Source organism: Melanostigma gelatinosum (genome assembly GCF_949748355.1).
Source record: "Melanostigma gelatinosum genome assembly, chromosome: 11".
Taxonomy (NCBI): Eukaryota; Metazoa; Chordata; class Actinopteri; order Perciformes; family Zoarcidae; genus Melanostigma; species Melanostigma gelatinosum.
The window spans coordinates 6,577,447-6,588,214 of NC_136644.1; the positions used below are offsets into that span (position 1 = coordinate 6,577,447).

The 10,768-nt window shown below is 43.7% G+C and overlaps 1 protein-coding gene across 1 annotated transcript in view; it reads right to left on the reverse strand.

Moving 5' to 3' along the window:
• The window catches only part of plppr2b (phospholipid phosphatase related 2b), a gene marked incomplete at both ends in the record, with an annotated part of 28,556 nt that extends 18,106 nt beyond the window's left edge, over nt 1–10,450 (reverse strand). The window contains one exon of the mRNA XM_079278512.1: nt 10,340–10,450. Coding sequence (XP_079134638.1) covers nt 10,340–10,450 — 111 coding nt within the window. The remainder of the gene's footprint in view (nt 1–10,339) is intronic.
• Between the last annotated feature and the right edge of the window lie 318 nt (nt 10,451–10,768).

The following is a 10,768-nucleotide window of genomic DNA, read 5'->3' on the forward strand; positions in this document are numbered from 1 at the left end:
AGAGGGAGCGAGCGAGGGAGGTCCGCGAACACCCATTCAAGTTTAAACAAACATTTGAAGACAACTGCGGAAAACGGCCTCCCTGGCAGATCGTACGTGTCGTTTTGCTTCTACTTCTGCACCGCTTCGGCATTCAAATGGGCTGTGCTTATTGACGATACCGTCAGTTGGAGAGGTCTACAGCAACCGTGTGGAATAATAGATGAAAACAATTCTGGGACAAGATAATCACAGTAAGTTTAATCAGTATGACTAAAATACAAAAGTTGCAGTACATATATCTTATTGCATTAACACAAACAGGAAATACAGCCGATCCCTCCTGAATACACACTTATGGTGAGTTTACATCAAACGGGACGCAAATGTTTGCCTCACATTACTCGCAGGATCATTTGAATTTACAATAACGACTACTGCTGATTTGTGCATGTTGTTGGAGCCCCAGATACGTCGCGTCTTGGTTCATAACATCAAACGGACACGCTCGGTTCATTTCAACGAGCTTCAGTGCATCTAGCGAACCACACGTCGGCTGATTTACTACAGCTGTATGAACATGACAGATTTTGCTGTGATTTAATTGCATTAAATGGACAAAAAGGATGCTGCTGATATAACGACATGGTGATGCAGATTTGTAAAAAGTCGGAATTCATGTTTGTCAGGTTGGGTCCGCCAGACGACGAGCAAACAACTTTTAAAATGCTTGTTTTACTGAATGGAGTCCATATCGATTAGTTCGCCATAGCTGCTCCATCAACACTCAAAATGAAGTCACCCAGGCATGAATACGACAGCAACATCATTGATTACGCCATTGAAACGCTATGGTTCACACACATACATTTATACACATTTTGTCTGGTCTCTGTACAAGTATGAGGTTATGAAGAGCTCACAGACAGTTACAATAGTTTTTTCCTCCATTTCTCATTCAACAACGTCAGGACTTCAGTGACGCCAGGAGGAGAATCTCTAAAGTGAAATATGGATGGTGTTATGGACATAAATTTTACTCATCTGCGTCGCGTCGTGTCATTCCCGTCGCCTGGCGCAGATTTGCGTCTATTCTGGACTTTGCGTGTAATCTTGTCAAGCGCAAAAAGTTGCTTTCCATTTGGGGTGAACACTTTTCACATTAACATCCTCCTTCCCTCCCACATGAGCAAATAACCAACGACCTGCGCACTCTGCAGCCACAGCCAGTTTGTCTAAATACAGCATGAATAAAAGGTCAAAGCAACTTCAAGTTGATGGTTTCTAATTAGCACATCCTGCACAGGTCACCTTGGAATATTCATCTGCATAATAAATGATTTCTAAAGCGCCGTCTGCATGTGCGGTATGAAACCACTGACAAGCTTAAGCTGCGGGAGGGTCACGACAGGCCGACATTACATCGTTCTGTCACATGACTCATCTCCACACAGGCTGTTTACCCAGGGTCGTCAGTCACATGGCAGCCATCTAGGTGTTTGTACGTCTGAGAAAGCACCTTTTGAAACTAATTGCAACTTCATTTCTGCTTTATTGTCCCCAAAAGCCCCCCCAATACTAATGACAATATTGTTACTCTACTGTTACTGTGTCTAATTTGTTCATGTCCTTGTATGTGCAGTATGTGTGTAACAGATGAGATGTGGTACTGTGCTGAGACCACAGGTGATCAGACACTTGCCAGGTGGGGGTTGTCAAGCGGGCGACCTCCATCCTCAACGTTAAGGCAAGCTAAAGACCCACACGTTCACTGACTCTGAATACTTGCATGTACGTAAATAGACGGTCTAAACAAGTGGAAATGACACAAAGTCTGTTGACATCTCCTGCTTACTTAAGACCTCACAGAGAATCAGACGCCAACCGTGTCTGTCTCCTGTTTGTCTCACTCTTATCAGCGGTACACCAGTCCGACAACATAAAGACAACAGCTTCTGTCCACACATACGTTTGAAAAAAAAAAAGAAGAAGTATGCTTTTCACATAGGAACAAAAGAACGCTGCAAACATACGAGGTTTCAAACGCTCGTGGATCTCAAACTCCCACGCTAACATATACAGCTTTTTCAGATTTCAAATCTGAGGTGGTTTCACCGACAGGCGTGACAAACGAGGGATTACTCCGTTGCGCAAAGAAACCCAATTTAATTTAGCTGCTGAAACCTGTCAGCATACATTTAGCCACCAGAGGTTATAACAGAAGGCAGCTTTAAGACGATGACCCCGTTCTAGCTGACCCAGTAGACTAAACGCATTCATCAGGCCGTGTAATTAAGACTGAATGCTCATACCTCTGCACTTCAAAGGCAGCAAAAGCAAGAGAAAATCAAAGAGACTAATATGGCACTGATGTGACAGAAACTATCCCGCCCTCATAAGCCCTTTAACCAGAAAAGAGGAAAATAAAATGTGACAATAATAAAGTGTAATGGGGAGGGAAATAGACGTGGGCATCGCTGATGTCTCCTGGGGCCAAAACTGTGCGCTCGCACATAAGTGTTGCATGGCCACCCTTGGCCCGTGTGGAGCGGCCAGATGGCAGGAAAGTCAACTGATAAAGTCAAACATGTTTACAGAAGGTGAGAACGTGTGGACGGAGGCCGGTGATGAGATGACAGCACCCCGCTGGGAGACGACGAATGTCACGCTGCTCGGGGTGAACAGGAGACATGCTGCTTCATTTTGCTCTCCGATGTGTTTTTGAATGAGATCTGACTCAATGTATGAATGAGTCACAGTCCCAGAGTCCCAGAATCCGCCACCCTTTTTTCTCTCCAAGTGATGAAAGTTCCCATCATCCTTTTGAAATTCATATACATTATTTTTAAGCACTTGAAGATCCGATCATCACTAAAGCGTGTGTCATGCGAATAAATGCAACCAATAGTATATACTGTTGAGATGGGACACTGAATGAATCCACTTTTCATCATTTACAAGCACTGTAAACATGAAATAAAGTGTGTATATTAGGACATGTATAAGTGTTTATTCATGTAATGTATTTGTCAACAATTATAACTTTTCCTATGAAGACACATTTTTTAATATGACACCTGTTGTCATAAGCCCAAAGGAGGAGATATAGTTGTTGAAGAGCACATTAATAAACACCTATATGGTACACTTGGTTTGTTATAAACCAATTATTACATTTAATATGCCGCTTATCAATGGAGGACTGAAAATAATGCGTTACCAAACATAACTCATAATTATAACATAGCTATTCGTTAAACTACATTATTCTATACTTTATTTTTTCTGTATCTGCTTGCGCTCATTAATCAGCCTCAAACTAATTGACAATTAAAAAACATATCCTCGCAACAACATGGTGAAATAAGCCCATTAGTGTCAGACGGTTTCACATTTACAATCCTCAGTCATCAGCACAAAAAAACAAACAAAAAAAACGCTCCCTAAATTGGCATGAGACGAGGCTGCAACACCTCTCCCCCTTTTCCCTGTGATTTGGTTTCCTGATGAGCTCATGTAATCACACTCGCTCACGTGATGAGAGCCTCTGTGAATGTTTTACAGCAGCTGAGGTTTCATCTCTCTGATTTTCAGCAGATGATGAAGAAGATATTCAGGCTGCAAACACACACAGTCAGAAAGACACAAACCACTGCACGTTAAAGAGCGAACACACACCACCCTCCCCTCACCCGTACTTACTCATCTGCTTAAATAACGTGTAGATGATGGAACAAAAATCCCCCCCCCCCACCAAAATAAAAAACCTTGCATGTCATTGAATCAACATGGATAACAAGCAAATGAATGGGCTTGACTGCCGCCTGGTGTCACCAGATTGTATTACAACACGCTGAGCAAGACAAGTGCAAGAGCACATTTAATTTACAATTAACCATACATATGAGACTGCAGTTGTTTTTGGCTGTTTTGTAACTCCTCCAATTTCGATATAAACAATGTAAGGGGCTTTTGACTTGCACTGGCATGCTTGGTGTTCAGGTGACGACGTAAATAAGAGCTTCAGACAGATGTTAGCCAGAACCTCACTGCACACCACGCACTGTGGCTTTGGGCAATCTGCATTGCCAATCCAAGTGAAGCCCAGACACAGATACTTTTCATCATATTTCCTCTTTTTTTCCCAGTCTGATGCTCTCTCTCGTTTCCACTTTTTCACCTTGACTCCGCGATGGGCCGATGTGCTTCCAATTTGTCTGTGCAATCCCTTCCTCCTTCCTCCGTCTCATCTTCCTCTGACTCCCGTTCGACTTCTTCTCCCGGTCTCTCCCCAACGCACCTCTCCGTTCCTCTCGCCTCCGATTCCTCTCTCTCTCGCTGTCCCTCTCCTCTTTTATGACTGATAGCTTCAGATGTCCCACCTGACAGTTTCCCAGATTTTCAGCCAGTTTATCATATTTGCATGAATGTTGCTGAATGAATGAAGTTAGCTGTTAGCTGACGTTAGCTGGACAAGCTAGGCTAGCTAGCTACGTAAAAGACTGGCGGCAGGAGCTGAAGTGCATTTATTTATTAAATTGTACGTCTTTAATTTTAAACTGAAATCTTACAAGGGGAATTTTTATAATTCATGTAACCGAGCGTCTTGGGTTCGTGTATAAGGGCACTTATCATACAGTAGTAACTGGAGTCGGGAGATTAGACATCTTGTATCAGCCCACGGCTACTCTCTTTATTATTGTTTTCTCCTTTGGCCAGAGGCGGGAGTTGCGCCTTCGCTACGGCAACCCTCAAGGGACATATCATGGTCAACACCAGAACGACAAACAAGAGACAGTCTGTTACATTCATGTTTTTACTTTGTGAAAATTACATTTCATATTAATTAGTACACCATGAGACCACCATTACATTTTTCCTCTCGCGCACCCCCTAGAAGCAGCTCGCGCACCCCCAGGGGTATCTTACATAAGCAATTTTATGTTAGCGACTTACTCCAGCAAAGATCTTTGTGGAGGTGTGTGTGTGTGTGTGTGTTGAAGAGGGAGGGGACACATAAAAACAACTAGTGTGAGCATTTTCATATAATGAGCATGAAAACTAACACCAGAGAATTAATCAATGATGGTCGAAGGTAACGTGTTCAGGGACGTTCTGAATTATTTTCTCTTTGCTGAATCTCTTATGTGGTATATACATTGCCCATAAAGAGGTTGTCAATCATTAGTTGTATATTAAGAAATGGCTATAAAGGGATGCTGTATGAGAAGTTGAGCTGCTTCTACATCAAGATGTATTTAACAGAATAATTTGTAAGCCAAATCTGGAGTTAGAATGGAAGGGAGCACTACTTGAGTTAGTAGGCATATTCGGTGCTTAGATACGGAGAAATTGTGAGTACAGTTCGGTGTGTGTGTGTGTGTGGGGGGGGGGGTGGAGGGGTCTCGGTCTTGGCACAAGTGAAGCTGTTTGGAACTAAATATCTTTAGAAAAGACTAAATACATGCAGCGAATGCGTTGCTCGGAGGCAGAAGATGTTCTGAGGCAGAAGATGTTCTGAGGCAGTATCAGACCCAGCAGGGAATAAGGATGAAGTGAGCGCATGCAGAGAGGAAGTTGTAGGGAACTGTAGACCTGATGCATTTAGGATGCTGTTCATTATTGGAGAAACCGATGCTGTGCTTCCTTCACAACTAAAAAAACCCCCCAAAAAGACGACAAGAGATGCCAGAGGACCTCCATGCTCATACACAGCAACATGTAGCATATATACTTTCAACCAGCAAGGTACAGTGTTTCCTGAAGTTGCACTGAAAAGCCTATGATCAGCTACAAGACAGATGAAATGCAACAGAAGCTTGGTCTGTAATCATTCAGAACCACCCTGTCTCCTAGAAATTATATGTACGTTTGATATACTAATTTTGCCAAATATTTCAGGCAAGAAATGCAATTGCCTTGTTAGATTACGTTCAGTGGCATTGCTTTATCAAATGGAGTAGGGAGATGCTCAGGTTACACAAAATTCTACTTTGCACAGACTTTAGACAACTTTTTTTCACATATAGTACACGGAAGCACTCCGAAAAACCTGGAAGCAGACTTTAACATGAGAAATTTGATCAGCTAAGAGCCTAAACCAAAGTACTAGCATAGGAGTAGAACAGACATTGAACTGTTCTCCGTGGTCATTTCAGTAATGAGAATGATTATTGTTATTTGTTCCGATGACAGCACATGTCATTGGGGCCGTAAAGCGATGTCGCAGCTCTCCAGGGAGAGAGTGAACGCAGCTTTGTCGACGGATTGCTAGCTAATTAGCTAGTTAGCTTGTCCTTCTCCGGAGCGGCGGGGAATGAGGCGGAGGGACCGTTCGACCAGCACTGCTGTAACTAGTGTAGCATTAAAGCATTAAAGCATGGCAGAATCACCATGCTAGCTAACTTGCTAATTCCATCATACTTTAACGCTACACTGGAAAGTTAGCCAAAAAAAGTTGTCACTTATCTGGCGACAGCAATGTTCTTTCCTACGAAGTGAGAAGTGTGTGTGTGTGTGTGTGTGTGTGTGTGTGGATGAAGCATTGAGTTGGCAAATTTGCTCCTGGTTTTTGTTGTTGGTAACAACTAAAGCAAAAGGAACTTGCCTGATATGTTCAACTCAACGTTACATATACAGCACTTTACACACATCGCATTTGATTGAAAGTGCTTTACACAATAAAACAGAAGAAAAAGTGATGATGAACAATAATAATATTAACGAATAATAATAATAATAGTGGGGGAGAATTAGATGGTTGGCGGAGAGAATTAAACAACTTGCAAATGAGTAGTATGTAAACTGAAACAGGAACTCATGCACCACATTTTTGCATTACGCAAAAAAAAAACAATGACGTAAATTTTATTGATTAGGCAAGGCAAGGCAAGGCAAGTTTATTTGTATAGCACATTTCAACAACAAGGTAATTTAAAGTGATTCGGCAGAAACTACTGAGCAGGCAAACACTAGGGCATCTGCAGGGAACCTGGGAAATGAGAGACGCAAGCAGACGTGAACGGAGACCTCAGAGTATCATCAGAGACATCATTGGCTGCAGACCTGAAACATCATGTTGTCTGATGATCAGCATGTCTGTTTACTTTGCAGAACCCGCTGTGCCACGAGAGGATGCAGCCAACGAGGCATAAGGAGGGAGCGGAGAGGAGGAAGAGGAGGAGGCATGGCTACTCTGAGCAGGCAGTCGAGACTGAACAGCAGAGCTGGAAAGCCAGGATACACACTGAAAATAGCTCGGTGCCATGAATTAGTAGCTACAGTACAATCACATCTTACCAATGTTACCACCACTCACTGGCCGCCAGTTGTACGCTCAGAGAGATCCACTCAAAGAGTCCACTAGTCACTTTGTAAGTCATCTTCAGTACAGTTTTTCACAGTGGGCCAGTCTGGCCTAGATCACACCAACTCACCACCCTCCTTTCCATCCAGCAGTGTCCAAAGCACGTCAGGGAGCAGTTGTATCAGAATTACTTTTTAAAGAGGGTCCCTTTGCCTCTGCCAGGCTGCGGACCAGTCCTCTGTGTGGCTTCGCAGCACGATGGCAGCAACAGCAGCAGCAGCATGGAGTGAAAACAAGAGCGAAAGATAGGGGGCGAGATATATAGAGAGAGGGCGACTTATCTCCTCTCCATTGTGCTGTTTTTATCCTATGCAACTAAAAGTGAAACTGCGTGGAATCCCCCCTCGTTTTGTATGGGAAACTGATAAGGCCAGCTCTCCCATTTTAATATAGCAGAAGAAGAAAACGATGACTATGGGAGAGACTGAAGGAAGATGGCAGAAAACATGGAAGGCAGGGACAGAGGGGAGGGAGCGACACAGTTATCAAAGTTAAGAGACGGTAGACAAGCCCTGCAATTAAAGCAGCGATGAACTGACAGCGGGACATGACCGAGAATGAGGAAAAGGGCCGTTGCCGGAAATACAAAGTGACAAAAGAAAGAGAGAGCCAGACAGTGAGAGATGGAGAGCTGGATTGTGAACAAAAAGGAGGTGAAGAGAGATGGAATCGGCGACAAGATCACAAGAGAGGAAGAGGAGTAAGATTGGGCGTTTGAAAAGAAACGGGTAATGAGATGCTAATGTAACAACAAAGGAGCGAGTGCCCTCCGGAGGGAGCGATGCTACAGCACGCTGCTTCAGTGTGAACACATTAAGGGAGCGGAATAAAATTAAAAAATGCCCTTTATTAAACTACTGCAATGTACACAGATTCATTCAGGCTCATATATTGTGATAAAAGTCAAATTATATTCAGATCGGCCCACTTCTGGCCCTGTTAGAGCAAAATAAAATAAACCCTGAGAGAGGAGCGATTAAGGTGACAAAGTGACAAAGAAACCGTTGAAAGCAGAGAGGGCATCAGCTCCTCGCAACACCTCCTCCACAGGAGTGTACAGTATATGTTCATGGCACCCTCCACAGCGTGTGATACGAGGCGAGCGCGAGGACAAGTGGGGTGAACAGAAACGAGGGGTGGGGGAAATGAAATGAGCAAAGAAGAGACGACGGAGACCCATGAGCGAGCGTGAAGCTGAGGGAGAAAGCAGATGGGCTTTTTGAGTGGGAGGAGGAGATGAAGCTTTACAAGTAAAGGGGAATAATGGCGAGATCCATGGCGCAAAAGATGTAGTTACCCAAAGGAGCAGGAGAGGAGTGATGTGAATGATCTGTGTAAAAAGAGTGACTGGGCAGTAGTCAAGAGGCCGTCAAAGAGAATACTGGAGGAGGGGAGGAGCTCCCCAGTGACGGACATAAGCCTGGAGATGTTAAAGACGCACTATGGAAAAATTAGAAAGCTGGAAAATCATTATAACAACTCAAGAGGATGCTGAGAATGAGGCAACACCATAGCACAATGAAAGAAAAATAAAAGCAAGCTTAGGGTCGCACCTAAAACCTGCAGGGGATTGTGGGATATTTGCGCTCTGAAGAGATGCGGCAGTCACAGAGAGGTGTGTGAATGAGGATGTTGTGAATGAGTGAATGAGTACAAAGAAGGAAAATTGGGAAGAAAGAAGTTGAGGAGAATCCTTCAGGGTTCTACTGCAGGTGCACTAAAGAAAGATGCAGTTTGCACTAGAAATTGTGAAAACCTGAATGAGAGCAAGTTTTCACTTGTTGTTTGTGTCAACCGGTGGGACGGGAAAACGTCCACGTGTCCTCAGCTCTACTGTTGCAAAACCCGAACTTCTGACTCATCTACTCAACTTTCTATGGCACCGTTTGACTTTTCACCAACCTCAGACTTTAACATCTGAACCCCTACAAGAATCATCTTTAGGGTGAATCTTTAGGGTGAATCCAAAACCAAAAATGCCAAAATGCTGTAGCTGAGAGGACCTGAAGGCCTGGAGCGTGTTAGCGGTGGCACGGGCTAATTGGGTTTTCGTTCTTAATTAGGCCAAGTAATTAGGAAACGAAGCTGAGGCCATGATCGCTCCATCAGTTCATTTAGGGATTACAGGGAGAGGGGAAGAGTCGTGGGAAGAGTAGAGGAGAAGAGGAAAGGAATCAAGGAGTTTTATGAGCAAAAAGGTCACTTGAGAGGCGCCTTTGTTGCATGAATACCTCAGCGGTAAACCCCCTCGCCCTGCCGCTGAATGTTATCTGTACATGATTCATGGAGTGAGGGTAAATACCCATTTGTGACAATTCAATCCAATCAATGACTGCTTTTGGGAGTCAGCGAATTGAAAACGGACCCGGCTAATTCGTGCAATTTCCCGACTGACGCGCATTGTTGTTAATCTGCCATGAGAAACATGTGAAATGATGGAAGAAAGAAACGTGAATAAAAGAGGAGCGGAAGAGGAGCATTCACAGGCAGAAGTCTGTAAAATGTGCTTTCATGTGTCCATCAGTTTGCTCTGTGTGACTCCAAGTTCCCAGAGGTTTTCTAAATCCTCCAACGCCAGCACAGTGTACAGCCAACTGCACAATATCAGCACACGGAAGCCTAAGATTGAGGTTAAGTCCGATATGGCAAATATTGCCTTCAGTTGTTATAGGGGCGGCTGTGGCTCAGGACGCAGTTGCAGTTTTAAACATATGCTTGATGTTGTAATTTCAAGTATAACAACATAAATCTACTTGGTTGGCTTCAGTCAAAAACATCTTGGTTTGGCTTACAAAAAGTATGTTTGTTATGTTTTTTAAATGACAGACTTAATGTAAATTGATGAATGAGCAACATTGTAAAGGGCTTTGTTCGGTAAGGAAGAAAGGCGCTGTATAAATGTAGTCCATTAACCATTGTTGATGCAGAACTACCAAAAGAAAGGAAAAAACCTTTCTCAACAAGCACAACACCAGAATGTGTCCAAACACTCACCTCCACTAAGAGGAAGCAGGGCACGATGTAGGTGCTGGTCTTCTGCTGGCCGATGTCTTCAGGGAGACTCCTCATCGCCCTCCTCTGTGCTGACAGCTGACTGTCAATCATCTGTGGGGGGGGGTCAAAGGTCATTGCAAAGCTTTAGTTTACTTTTGTGCAGAGCTACGGTGCAGTAGGAACGCTAACTGCTGTTTTGTGTTTGGCAAAAGGTAACATTGCAAATGTTGAACTTGGCATCATTCAAATGTATTATCGCACAAGCACCAATGTAATGAATAAAGATGTGGATCAAAGTCTCTGCCAGGCATAAGCCAGCGGGGATCATGTGTTCGGTTGTGTGTGTGTGTGTGTGTGTGTGTATACTCGTTTGTCTGTCCGCAACTAACACTACCCAGCATCCAAATATTTTGTGTGCCCATTTATGAC